The sequence below is a fragment of the Gadus macrocephalus genome, chromosome 11 (assembly GCF_031168955.1).
Source record: "Gadus macrocephalus chromosome 11, ASM3116895v1".
Taxonomy (NCBI): domain Eukaryota; kingdom Metazoa; phylum Chordata; class Actinopteri; order Gadiformes; family Gadidae; genus Gadus; species Gadus macrocephalus.
Genome location: NC_082392.1, coordinates 10,241,059 through 10,253,595, shown reverse-complemented (window position 1 = coordinate 10,253,595; position 12,537 = coordinate 10,241,059). Strand labels below are relative to the sequence as shown.

Here is a 12,537-nt window from a genome sequence, read left to right as displayed (position 1 = left end):
TTTAATGTTACGTTTTGTATGATTGAGAATCTTCAGGACATTTTAAGACATTATGCAATGTTGCATCATATTACCCTATAAATGTATAACATTCATTCATACATAATCTATTAATCTATTGTAAAACTAAACTTTTCCTAAACTCACTTAGTATGGCTGTAGATGTAGAGTATTATCAACAATGTACTTCTATCATATGCACGGTGACTCCACACAAAAAGATACACCAGATGGTTATTTTACTAAGCAGCCCAAAATGTTAACACCTGGAAGAACAATGGGTGACGAGGTCAAGGGTGGAGCAGAGAGAGAGAAGTGTGGGCCTGCGACGACAGGCCAGGTCAGAAAACCAAAGCTCCCATGACAGCAGCGGTGGTTCATCAGCTTTTTTAGGAGGTCTTTGTCCTAAGCTTGTGTCCTGTCCTCCAGACTGTAGAGATAAGCCCTACCCCCCAATTCTCCAAGCCAGGGGGGTGACCTATCTGAAACCCTCCCCTGACCTAGATTTTCTGTCTGCCCTGTCCTCTCACCATCCTCCTGGTCATGAGGTCCTTCTCCAATTCAACATCCCTAAAAATGTGTATGTTGTATGCTGTGTTAGTGTGTAAAATGGATGCATGCAGCTACCATCCATCTAATGAAATACTCAATCAATATGTGTTATGGTAGATTGAAAAATTGCAACTGACATATACCACACGTTAGTTTCATAGTCTTGCATGATTAATATAGGCCTATCCCAGACAAAACCCTACACAAAGTAGGGGTTGTGGGCCGTTCCCTCAACATCCAGCTCTTATCAAATCTCAAATTCCAAGCGAGTAGGGCTGAATGTTTATAGAGTAGGCCGAGGTTTAGGCACACGTTTTTTTTTTCTGGCCAATCAATAACAGATGAGTTGGTTATTGCTTTTTAAGAGGCATCCCTCTGCATATCCTTTATACATTTTTTAAATAGATAGAGAACAGAAGAAAGGTCAAACTTATAGGTACGGACCTGTTTTCCATATACGTCAGGCGTTTTATCACTGAGTAACTGCAAATTTAAAAGCCACGGGTAGAATTACCTTATGCTACTATTTATTTAGCGTGGTCTTACTCAAGAAATTAAACCAAGTTGTGTTGAATGAGTGTTTTTCCCAATATATATTTGGCTTTGGATATATAAAAATAAAAAAAGATTTCCTAATACATACATTTTTTTTTGCGAGGCACTCCCAGAGCCTCACGGTGCTTTGCCAAGGCATGCCCTTTTCTGGAGTCTGTCACGTGCGTTGGTGACAGTCACTCAGAGCAAATAGCGACCACTGATTGGCTCTGTGATTTACGACTCGTCCCTCCCATAGGCGGGCGCACCGATCAGCTGTACTCCACAACAATAACAAAGCTAGCAGTTGGGACTTCGGAAACGGCGAGAAAAGTAACGAACATTGACTCCGAATGTATAGTCCCCAATAAAATATTTTTATTTCTTCTGCGAAGAAACCACGGTCTTTATATTATCCAAACAAGTAATCTACCTCTTTAACAAGGATTTATATTGAAAATCATTCGTTTTTTAACAGTTTACATTTTTCCTTGCCGCAGGTGAGTGCTTGTTCTTTGTCTCCTTAACCATCACCTTTTATTTTTGACCATTTAATAAATGATAACTATTGTTTCGCATCGATCAGAGTGTGGGGGGGTAGACCGTGGGTCCGAACCGACCACCTTCGGAAGTGAACGGGTGCTTTTATGTTGAACAATAGATCCGAGAGGCCTGCTCAGAAATGTTCGGATATCGATGCGCTATTCGGCCGATCAGCCCTCATCATGCACAGGGTTAGGTAGAGCAAACCCACGGGAAGGTCTACCGCTTAAAAATAACGAGTTGGTTAAAATAGCACGACATGTAGCTAAAGAAAACTTAACGCTAAACAAGCTACATTACGCCCAACGAGTGTAGGGTTACAGAGCAGCCTCCTCCTCCTCAGCCCGCCGCCGAACCCAGGGGAGGCGGTCCCTGGCCCGGCCCAGACACCACCCGATATGCTCTGCTATTTTAAATTTTGTCCGGTCATCACAGTCATTAATCCTGTTAAAATCAGGTATTTCTCGATCCAGACATGCCCAGTACTTTGGTCGTTAAATGCTCACCGTGCGTGAGCGTGCTTGCCTTGCATCTTCTCCTCGCATACTCACGACAGAATGTAGACCATTACGTAATGTATGTTGTTGTACCGACCTTGGCATGTAAACACAAGGCCTGCTGTTGTTTAGCCACTCGGGTCATGCTAAACCATCTTTAACGCAGAGCCGACATTGTCCTGGATATATAGGGCCTCGGCTGTTCTCGGTTGTGCATCACATTATGCAGACGATGATACTAAACCGGCGCTCGCCTGTAATCGCATTAAGTGCAGCGCATCCAGTCAGTGGCCTCTTGAATCGAGGCAAAAAACAGCGTGAATGAATCGCTTTACAGCGGAACAGGTGCAGAAGATTAAAACTCTGCTGTTCGTCAGGACGAAGGCCTACTAACTGCCATCCTTGTCCGCCGACCCCATAGCCCAGCTGCATCGGATCGGCCCCTTTATAAACCGAGTAGGCTCAGGCTCGTGCCAGCTCTGCCAACTGCACTGTCTGAACAGGCGTACAGAACCTGACAGTCAACCGCTCGACGGACGGCAGATGACACACGGGATTCATTATTATCTTTAGTTGACTAATAACTACGCAGCCTTCTTTTTACGCTAATACGTATTCTTCTCGGGTAGTTGAAAAGTAGAAGATGACCCATTATTGGTGTCTGCCTCTTGCTACCCAGACCTGAAGGACAACAAAGACATCGAAAATAAAGGCTCGATTATGTGTTTTGCCCGGATGGTTTTGGATATCTTTTGTTATCTTTCATCTAAAAATGTACTTCGCACACCTCCATGTAAATGTAGGCTGCTGCATGCAAATAAGCTCAAGAAACGGATTTAGGAAAAAATGCTTTATTCCGTATCAGCTGTGCCCATTGGCTATAGATAAGTGTGCAGGTGTGGGCGCCATGATATGGATGTGATTTTGATTTTTTTGATAATGCACCACTGTGTTGTCATAATAGCCATAGGGGTTTCCTGATAAGGCAGAATCCGTTTTAAACATGTTATAAACATGTTATTGTATCAGATGGTGTTGTGTATTTAGATCGTCCACGTGACCCTTTCCTACGTCTGATTGGTCTGTAACCCAAACACTCTGTCTCCACGCAGGGCCTTGTTGTACTGTATCTTGCACTGATTAAGGAGACGCCTGGGCCTGAAGAGAACATGTTCAGACCCTGCCCTCTTCTGAGCCTCGTATGATCCCAGACCAAAACACATTGATGCACTTTAGCACCTTCCACGGAGCCTCCTCCCAGCTAAGGAACCGGCAGCTGATGAGCCAGAAATCCGGCCCCCGCCCAAACCCAGGCCCCCGCGCGCCCCCCAAGGCCCCGGGATGTTCCAGAGGTTCGCCAGCGCTCTGTTCGGGGACGATGAGGACGATGTGAGTCAACTCGATCGGCCAGGACAGAGTGAGGAAGACGAGGAGGAGCATGACGATTGGATTCTGGTGGACTATCTGGGTGAGTGCCTCGACACACACACACACACACACACGCACACGCACACGCACACACACACTCTTGTACAACTAGTTTAACTGAAACTCCAAGCATCAAGCATGCTTATTTTTTATCTACATTCATTGTATTATTGTCTTTCTGCGTATTTCTGCGTGCGTAAATACCTGGTATTTACGAGTAGGACAGGAGACAAAAGGCCGTTACGTTGGGCAGTTGGGAACACAAAGTCCTGTAATTACACACAATGCCAGAGAGGGCGGCGCCGGCAACAAATATCCCAGTAGACACACGCAAAACATCACAGACCGCCAGGAGCCCAAGCACAAACGTAATGTGCCCCTTGTTTTATATAGACTGAGACAGACAAACCTCTTTGTGCCTCCTCCCTGCCCATGTTTCCCATTTTCAGATAAACACACACTTTACAGAGAACGTTGTATAACTAAGTAAAGCCATTAATAAGGCATTCACAGGGCTCAAGTGGAAGCAGACCTACAGTACCTAGGGGTTGACCAAGGTAACATCTTGGCAAGGTATTCAGTCTGGTCCAGACTTGCCCCACCACCACCTCCCAACCCTCCCTTATACCCATCTGACCCCATCTCTAGTTTCAACGGACTGTGAATATCCTCAGATGCCCACCACCCCATCCCCTGTTGACCTCGGAGGTAGTGGGAGGGGTCTCAAATTGTGGAGGGGCGGGTCTTCTGTGCCTGTCCCTGAAACTCCGCTCGTTGGAGCGACCTGGTCAGACAAAGCCCCAGAGAACCCCGGGGGGTTAAATATAGCCTCCTGTGTGGCCAGAGGTAGCTGGCCAGAGGTAGCTGGCCTAGCGCGTACATTTATGGGAAGGCGATCTATTATAAGTGCTGCGCAGGAGCTCAAAACAGCCCATGACACCTGTAGCGCAGGTCTGGGTGGTCAGACTTGGTGCTGCCGTCACACCTGAAGGATTTTAATAATACCTTTTTAAAAACAGCCACTGGGTTAGTTTGCGGAGCAAATAGCCTTGTGGCCATTGTGGATTGTGGTGAGTTGAAGTGGAGCGTCTGTTTACCTTTTGCGGAGTGTTTTCCCAGCTCCCATACTGACGCGCAGCGCTCCCGCTCCCTCTGCTAAGGTCTTTAACTCCACACCAGTGGCTCCAGCACCACCCGAGAATCGCTTGTTAATCAGTGATTGATCCAACCTGCCCTCCCCTAGCCGTTATCTCGGGAAGGGATCTGTGTTGCACTGCATACGTGTCGGGTGCCCTGCATGTCTGGTGCCCTGCATGTCTTCCTTCCATTTAACCCTGTCACGGATATATCATCGGATATCATGGACATCAAAAAAATTGTCATTTCTCTTTACAAAAAAATGTTTGGAAGTCCTTTAATGCAGAATACCTCCTTGCACATGTTCTGTTCCCCAATAGCACCTGTTCATCAGCCCTGTCCGCATTCAATGCACGACACAGGATCACAGCCATCCACCAGGCCTCTTACCCTACAATGCTTTGTTCTGGAAGTACAGGCTGCCTTCTCTGTGCATGCGAGTTTAACAGCTGTCTCTGACACACACTCTTGACAGGATTACATGCTAATTGCTTGGGACAGGGTTTAGGGAGGCAGTTATCTGTTGGGAGTGCCCTAGTGTGGTGCTTGGGGACAGAACAGCATCATCAACAAGGCTCCTTGCTTTTCGGAAACACAGCAGCTTGCCGGTAAACAAAGTGCCCTGTGCAGGCGCCACCTGCATGACGGCCTTAAGATCAGGCAGGCGGTGTCACGTGACACCAATGTGAGCTCTAAACAGACAATGGGATGCACGCTAGCTGAATAATGTCTCACACACACACAAATCAACTCTTAGATAGTTAATTAAGGAGCATGTAGGGCAAGGTATCCTGCTGAACTTCAGGTTTGACCCCATACAACTTCGGCTGTGACTCCCCCTAACCACTGACGAGACTATCCTGCCCCACAATGCATATGGTCACACAAACATTTAGCACAGTAGCATAACAAATCTTCACAGAATCAGAACGAGGGCCATGGGTGTCTTTGTTTGCAAGTGTAAGTTAAAATGGAGGATCTGTGCTGGAGAAAGACCAGACATCCCTGTTTGATTTCAGTTCTGTGTATGGGCCTAGTGGGTTATTATTAGAGTCCTGCAGACCTCCAGCACTAGGAGCAGAACTCAAGCCTGGCTGTCCGCCACTGTCCACACGCATCTCTGTACGGTTGACGACCGCCTGTACTTCTACTACTACTACTTTTAAGTGGTTACTGATGGCCTGCACCCTGGGCATGTTAGAGTTGAAAAAAAACAAAGGCAAGGAGGCAGTACTAAGAGGGTCTGCCTTCATGTCTTGTAGTATAAAGCTCAGAGATAAAAAAATTCAGTCTGCAATGCCCCCTGCTGGTAAGGCGGCCTATAGGATATACTGAGATCAAAGTCCCTAAAGGTTGCGGTTCTGGCCCTGTGTTTCTGGGTGAACCCTTTGACTGTGCGTTTATAGCAGGTAGAGGGTCTGAGTACGACTGGAACCGCTGCACAATTTTGGCACAGAGCCAAGTTCTGGCAAATGTGGATTTCGGATTTTTTTCCACCACACGTATAAAACAAAAGTTTAAGGGATTCTAACCGATCATATATTTTGTGGGTACCATGGTACACCAGCTCCCTTTACTTTGACTTGATTTTCAGATATGTCCTGTTTCCATGTTGGTTTCCTTTTCATTCGGGTTCATGTTTGTCTCTCTGTGCAGGAGACGCGAGGGCAACCTCGGGCGGTGCGGGCCTGGCCGGTGGTCCCGCTGGGCCTGCAGGCCAGGACGAGGAAGACGACGAGGAAGACCTGGTGATGATCCCCTCGCCGATGGCCACGCCCAGCGTCCGATACGCCTCCTGCACCTCCCTCAACTCCATGGCCGACACCGACGCAGAAGGGGGGCCCGAGGACGAGGCCGACGACGAGGGGGCGGACGAAGAGGAAGACGAGGAGGAGGAAGAGGAGGAGGATGGGGGTTTCCTGCGTCTGGGGGCCTGCGCCCTGGAGGAGAGCTGGTTTGTGACCCCTCCCCCGTGCTTCACAGGCCGGGGCAGCAAGAACATCCAGCTGGAGACCAGTCCCCTGGAGAACCTCCTGATCGAGCACCCCAGCATGTCCGTCTACGCACACCACAGCCCCCCGCGGCTCAGCCTGAAGCCCCTGCCCCGTTCCCTCAACCTGGAGATGGACCGCAGCCTGGGCCTGGCCGGGCCGCCCTGCTCCTCGCCTGGGAAGGAGAAGGGCCGACGCTCCCTGGACAACCCCCGCCACCGGTAGGACTCATGTTTTTTAGCAGCATTTATCCAAAGCCTCCTTAATCATTAAGTCAATTATTAAAGTGAAATAATAGTTATAGTTATAGTCATAGTAATAGTTAATAGTTAAATATCATCGTTTTTTTTGGTATTCATGAGTCAATGTCCTGAGCGCTGTTCTGCTCTACGTTGCCCCCTGCAGGCCGGAGGTAGCAGACAGCCAGCGTCGCCCCAGCCTCCACGCGACCTGCTTCGCGGCGGCGCTCTCCGCCCGGGCTAGCCTGCTCCAGCAGCAGGGGCAGACCCGGGGCCGGCGGGCCCAGCGCAGCCAGCCCCTCTCCCGCAACGCCATGCGGCGTGGCAACCTGCTCTGCCTACCGGCCACCAGCAAGCAGGGCAGGGCCAACACCATGTACCTCCACCAGCCCAACCAGAGACACCTCAACTACTGAGGGGTCCTGGGGCCGCAGCCCACCGTGTTGTCCTCATTACAATCACCATCATCATCACCATCATCATCAGTTCCCAGCGTTCAACCAAGAATACAATCCAGTATGAAGATCATGTCCGTATAGGAAAGACACCATAACCAGCCTTCTGCCAGAGAAAGAGCCATGTCGTTCACCCCCAAAACAAAACACACCAATGCACGTCTTTCCATCTGGTTGGTCTACCCTACTTGAATATCTGGCTTGGGACAATTTAGAGGAGTTAGATCAGATATATTGGTGGGCTCGGTTAGGCTCGAAACAAGGGAAAATAAACAGAACTCACAGGCTAGCGGCTAAAAGTGAATTTACTGTGCAAATGTCCATCCATCCATCCATCCATAATACATCAGATTAATTCCTAAAAGAAGGGATGTGAGAAAAATGTCTGGCATTCTAATCACCCCAATCCATCGCCCATCGTTTTTATACACCGGCCATTTTGTCAGTCTCAACTGTCCTGAGCCCACCTCCCAGGAAGCAACCTGTTCTTCTTCATGGACTCCATAATTTTTAGTATCAATGCTGTAGGTCACTTTAATTATTGGCACATACAACGTCTCCATACCAGGACAGCCACAGATAGATCATGTGATAGGAGTTTGGGGGAGGGCTTGTGATGTCAGTCAGAGGTTGTATAGAATCAGGGGGGTGAGGGGACCGCAATACGTTTGGCAACGCTCTGGGGAAACTTGATTGGACAGCAGGAGGCTTTTACTTTAGTTAGGCTAAACCGCCCCTTTGTTTCTTATTGTGTGTTAATCCCAAATTGACTAGATCTCGCCTTCTCCCCTGCAGCTAAGGTAGGGGGAAAAACACAGTATACAATCAAATTGTTCAGTGCAATACGATACATAGAATCACAAGGTCAAGTGTGCACCAGCAGCCACTGGCGGAGATTAGGGAACAACAGGGAATCCTGTTGTTAGAAAGATGCAGCAGACAGTCGGAAGGAGTGAAACGGGCAGGCCATTCTCGGCTTAAGACCAGGGCTGGACTGAGATCTGCTCTGAGACCGGCACCATGGAGCAGGCCTAAGGTCTAATCTCTCCTCCTGAAAGATTGAGTTTTGGAGGCTTTCACCTCACTCTATAGTTGCTCTAGGCATCCATTGTCGGTTGCATCCTCTTTGCATCCTTCAACGTTTATTTATGGACATACTTGACATCGACGTAATGACCCCTCTCGGTCGGGCTCTCCATGGGCTTTTAGGTGAAGAACGCCTTGGACTTCTTAATTCAGTAATCTTTGAAAATATTTTTAAAAAATAAGAGGTAAATATTACTGGGTTAAATATCACTTAACACATTGTTTTAAATGGTAGCTTTGAGAAAAAAAGAAATGTAAAAACGTATTTAAAAATGAAAAAAAACTTCCAAAATATTTTTGAAAAGGAAAAAATATTACATATCAGTATGAAGATGGTATATATGCGTCTGTTATCTTGAGTAGGTATGTTTGGTCATGTTTGGTTATGTCTGGTCACGTTAGTATGCAGCTTGTTGCATGGTCGTAGAATTGTTAGCGGTGGGTAAAAGAAAATGAAAAAATATTTTTTTCCTTATTATTCTCATTACTATATTGTTGTGTTCTATAAAAGTATATCTGCAGTCCACTTCTCAGGGTCACGGACAGTCACCAATACTTGATGGCTGATAATTGTCTCACATGGGGGCCTTCCAGACTCTGGTCCCAGTTTGAGATCCCTAATAAAATGTTAGTAATCAGGGATCGTCTCCCTGCGCGTCTCAAAAGATTTGATTGGTCCCAGGACTGTGAAAGTAGATTTCTTAAGCTCTCAATCAACTGTAAGATGGAGGGAAATGGTTGGTCTTTTATCAACGTGTATCTGTTTTGTTTGGTGTACCTCATATGGTTAAGAGTTGTAATTGTATGCCTTTTATTTCTTTTAAGTTACTAACCTAGTTCACATTTTCTGTTGACCGGTAAAATATTTGAAAACCAAAAAAGTTGCAACTATCTTTAACTTTAAAGTACTCGTTTGTACTGTAGTTACTTTGTTATTTTTTGCTTACTATGTCTGGGCTAAAGGGTGGTTGCTGTGTGAAAACAAACAATAGTCTTTCAGGATCCCAGCAACACTGCAAAAAAAATATGTCTATAATCATCTTTACAGACCACTGAATCAGGTATTCAGTCTTAAATGTACCTTTTCTTACAAGTAGCACTACATTACATTGAAATAGCAAATTCCCTTCTTTTTTAAAGCAATTTCTCAGCTATGTGACCATGACAAGTGAATGAACAGAATCTAACAAAAATATTTTGTTACACTTTTTTATTTGTTTAGATTACTGGGCTCATTACAAGATTTAATAATTTAGTACGGACACCATTTGAAGTGGAAGTTCTAAAACTCCAAGTCAGTCCAAGTCCAGTCAGTTATTATCCATATTCATGTTTTCTATTCAAATCTGTTGGCTTGTTTTTCTTACATTGTCCACCTCTGTGATCATAGCACATACCTTTTAAAAACTAAAAAAAGAAAGCCTAGCCCATGTGTATTAGAGCATGGCACATAGGCACAAACAAATTGTGTTATGTGTTAGTATGGTTGAGTGTACATACATGTATTGCTCGTGGAGTGACTCTCACTGTTGTATTGAATCTTTTCGTTTTGAAGCGTACATGTGATCAACCTTTTGTGGTCGTCATAGAGCCGTCTTGATCTTTTCACATTGCGTTGGAATGTTTTAAAAAATAATAATTACAAGTTGTGAGGGACAGGAGAAAAAGAAGCGTTGCTTGGCGATTGTCTCCTACTTTTTTGTTTTTCTCCAAGGGAATTCTGGGAGGAGGAGGAGGCCTATTTTGAACTCTTCTGTCCACCGCTCAATGGTCATATGTGGATCATGAAACCAACAGGGATTTGTATTGTTTTTGTTCAATGCCTTTGAAATTCTGCCGTCACGGATCACGTGCCTTCCCGGGGACAAATCATTGTCGTCAACAATGTGTCACTGAAGAACTTTGAACTCAACGTTGTGTCCTGAATTGGACACACACATACACACACACACACACACACACACACACACACACACACACACACACACACACACACACACACACACACACACACACACACACACACACACGCACACACACGCACACACACACACGCACACACACACACACACAGACAAACAAATGCTCAACAGATCTACAGACGTCAAAGCTAAAACTATGCACCACTGGAGGTAGCTTTCTCCCTCTCTGTGACTCCCCCCCCCCCCCCCCCATGAATCCTTGTACAGCTTTTATAGACAAACAAAACGATGTAGCAAGCCCGTTTCCTCTTGTTTTCAAATACGTGTGAAGAATATTTTGTGGCATTTTTGTTTCTCATCAAGTGTTACTTTTTTTGTTTTGCTTTTATGTAGTTTACTGGAATAATGCAGCACTTTGCCAAAAGAAAAAAAAAAGTTGTGGGAATATTGTTTTATTTATCAACATATCTGGTCTTTTGTGTTTTAGACATGAGACTGAACAGTTTGTTCTGTTATGGTAAGAAACGGAAACGTAGGGTCATCTATGTTCAAACTATTACAGTTAATACATGTGATCTCTGAATGACTTACAATAAATGTTTTCATACACATAATCCTGTGTTTGTTTCTATTGACAGTATTGAAAAAAATCAGTTGGGTGTAAATGGGCCCCCGAATCTTTACTATAGATGTCCCTTCCCCCGTTCCCTTAATAATTGCACACTGTGTTTAAAATCAAGTGGCAGCCATGGAGTTTGACTAGTAAGACAAGCCTAGCTGTAACTCAGAGGTTCACATTGAATTGCTTCATACTTGCCCAACACATTAACTGCTGCTCTGTTGCATTAAAACCCCAGTGGCAGAAGTACAACAGCTCAGATATGGAATACAGAAATATAAAGATTGGACCAATCTTTCATTTGAAATGTCTAAACAAACCTCCCCTGTATGGCCTGTGGGCTGAGTTGTGGAGCTTTGTGTGCTCATATGTGATGTAAATGGGAGCGTAGGTGGAGCAGCTGCATGGAGACCTCTCCCTCCGGCCCAGGGGAGACCCCCCAGCATTGACCCACCAACTGAAGGAGATGATTTGTCTTAAAGGAGACATATTCTACCACCAGGTGTGAGTGTGATTAGCCTTACAAGTCGTTTAGAAAATCTGCCACATATGACATCATTAGTGGGTGTGTCCACCTAGATCTGTGCTGGATAGATGAGCAACGTTTACTTCAGTCCACTTGGTTGGCTGATAGACTGATCTATCCAGCACAGATCTAGGTGGACACGCCCACTAATGATGTCATATGGGGCAGATTTTCGAAACGGCTTGTAAGGACTAATCACACTCACACCTGGGGGTATAATATGGCCCTTTAATGAAATGTGCTAGGGTTAAAGGGGACGTATTATACCACCAGGTGTGAGTGTGATTAGCCTTACACGCCGTTTCGAAAATCGGCCTCATATGAAATCACTAGTGGGCGTGTGATGTCATATTGGGCAGATTTTCGAAACAGCTTGTAAGGCTAATACCATTTCTTCCCAGATTCAAAAAGGTCATAGAAAATTAACATTGTCAGATTGCAAAAGCAATGATAGAGCATAAGATACAAAATAAGTTAAGTCTATCTCTATCCAAGTCTAATACAATAATACAAATGTGTGAATAAACAGTGAAAGGTAAGACTAAAATTAGATAATGGTAATGGTCACAGGGGTTTGGTTAATCAAACCATTTCCTGGAACTATGCCAGAGAACGACCAGCCCATCTCCGTAAAACAATATCAGTATACAACACTATGCGCCTCTCCGCCCTCCCTCTAGAGAAGAGTCTTCTCAGATTCTCCCCTCCTTTACTCAGAATGTACGTTCATTTACGTTTTAATAAGCCTACTGTCCCTACTAGCTCCTGGCGTCCACACAGCAGCAACAACCACCTCCAGCATGTCCACATGCCCCCCCCCCCCCCTTCCACCTGCTGCGTACCCTGTATGAATCAGCCCTTTAGCTTCAGCTCTTTAGTTGCAAGGTCAACAAATCACTTTTATGCAATGAATTCATCACATCTAATAACACTGACATTAATGTTTTACTGAGACATGGCTAAAAGTGGAGGTTACAGCATAATGAGGCAGGCCAATTCTCCGGCCTT

The 12,537-nt window shown here is 45.6% G+C and overlaps 1 protein-coding gene across 1 annotated transcript; it reads left to right on the top strand.

Moving 5' to 3' along the window:
* The first annotated feature begins 1,358 nt into the window (after positions 1-1,358).
* tp53inp1 (tumor protein p53 inducible nuclear protein 1) lies at positions 1,359-10,502 on the top strand. Its single transcript, XM_060064212.1, has 4 exons — positions 1,359-1,586; positions 3,239-3,594; positions 6,348-6,903; positions 7,088-10,502. Exons 2-4 carry the CDS (start codon positions 3,468-3,470, stop codon positions 7,335-7,337), a joined length of 933 nt encoding a protein of 310 aa, XP_059920195.1. The 5' UTR covers positions 1,359-1,586; positions 3,239-3,467; the 3' UTR covers positions 7,338-10,502.
* Positions 10,503-12,537: the final 2,035 nt, after the last annotated feature.

What these genes read in the sequence shown, in the direction of transcription:
- tp53inp1 (XM_060064212.1), top strand. Translation starts at nt 3,468, where the DNA reads ATGTTCCAGAGGTTCGCCAGCGCTCTGTTCGGGGACGATGAGGACGAT. An exon ending in GATTCTGGTGGACTATCTGG is followed by an intron (nt 3,595 to 6,347) that starts GTGAGTGCCTCG and finishes CTCTCTGTGCAG; the next exon opens with GAGACGCGAGGGCAACCTCG. An exon ending in CTGGACAACCCCCGCCACCG is followed by an intron (nt 6,904 to 7,087) that starts GTAGGACTCATG and finishes TGCCCCCTGCAG; the next exon opens with GCCGGAGGTAGCAGACAGCC.